Source organism: Cynoglossus semilaevis, chromosome 20, assembly GCF_000523025.1.
Source record: "Cynoglossus semilaevis isolate Cse_v1.0 chromosome 20, Cse_v1.0, whole genome shotgun sequence".
Classification (NCBI taxonomy): domain Eukaryota; kingdom Metazoa; phylum Chordata; class Actinopteri; order Pleuronectiformes; family Cynoglossidae; genus Cynoglossus; species Cynoglossus semilaevis.
In genome coordinates, this window is record NC_024326.1 from 14074241 (window position 1) to 14075426 (window position 1186).

At 50.3% G+C, this 1186-nt stretch overlaps 1 protein-coding gene across 2 annotated transcripts in view; it reads left to right on the top strand.

Annotated features, from left to right (window-relative positions):
* Nucleotides 1–1186, top strand: part of LOC103396812 (arylsulfatase I-like) — a 9962-nt gene that overhangs the window by 3318 nt on the left and 5458 nt on the right. The window contains exons 3-4 of one of the 2 annotated variants that reach the window (XM_025052582.1): nt 357–501; nt 573–722. In XM_025052582.1, coding sequence (XP_024908350.1) covers nt 357–501; nt 573–722 — 295 coding nt within the window. Of the gene's footprint in view, nt 1–47; nt 502–572; nt 723–1186 lie in introns of those variants that run through there. The other variant, XM_025052581.1, reaches the window with a different exon arrangement.

The window sequence follows — 1186 nt, forward strand, 5'->3', positions numbered from 1 at the left end:
TACAAAATCACTAAGGGCAGTAATCCTAAAAACAGGCAGGTGACCTTTGACCTTTTCTGTAGAAAATGCCACTGTTGGAGCTTTTCACTCTTTTCTTACAGTACTTCTAAAACCAAGTTCTTTATCAGGACTGGTTCGATAAAAAAAAAAAATCATATTTAATTAGACTTGACTTGTAGGTAAAAAAAGAGCTAACGTTAGCTACAACAGTCCTGGTACAGACACCAGAGCTAACGTTAGCTACAACAGTCCTGGTACAGACACCAGAGCTAACGTTAGCTACGACACTCCTGGTACAGACACCAGCTAACGTTTAACGCTCATGAAGTTTCACACTAACACGAGTGTCTGTTCCAAACAGGGCTTCAATGACATTGGCTACCACAACCCCAGCATCAAGACCCCCACCCTGGACAAACTGGCAGCAGAGGGCGTGACCCTGGAGAACTACTACGTCCAGCCCATCTGTACCCCATCCCGCAGTCAGCTGCTCACGGGCAGGTACAGACCTGAGTCTGGACCAGAGCGGTGGTGATGAATGTGGTGTGTGACTGTGACTGTCCCTGCTTTAGATACCAGATCCACACTGGACTGCAGCACTCCATCATCAGACCCAGTCAACCCAACTGTCTGCCCCCACACATGGACACACTGCCTGAGCGCCTCAGACAGGCTGGATACAGCACTCACATGGTGGGGAAGTGGCACCTGGGCTTCTACAGGTGACCACACACACACACACTCACACACACACACACACACACTACAGCCCAGCAGTAATGAAGAGAATGTTTTTGTGTTCATGTGAGAGCTGCAGCAGTCTTAGCTCCGCCCCCCCCCCATGCTCAGCCTTCAGGTCAATCACAAACCAGTCCGTCACCTCTCTCTCTCAGTCACTATGTTTAGTAAAACACACTCTCACACGAGGAGGGTCCCATGGCTCTGGTAGGGGTCCCGACCCACCGCTTGGGTGTCGATGTATAATATGATGTGAGTGAGTAGGAATTAGTGGATGGTTTTATGACACTCACAGGCCGCCGTAGAGTCTCAGCCCGAAAACTGACCCTTTAAGGTAGAGATGTTCACATGGTGGGTGTCAGGGCCTTTATGATACCAGGGTGGAGAAGAGGGGGACGGGGGGGGGCAGTAGGGGGGGGGGTAATTGTTCAAACATGTGGAGAGGGGA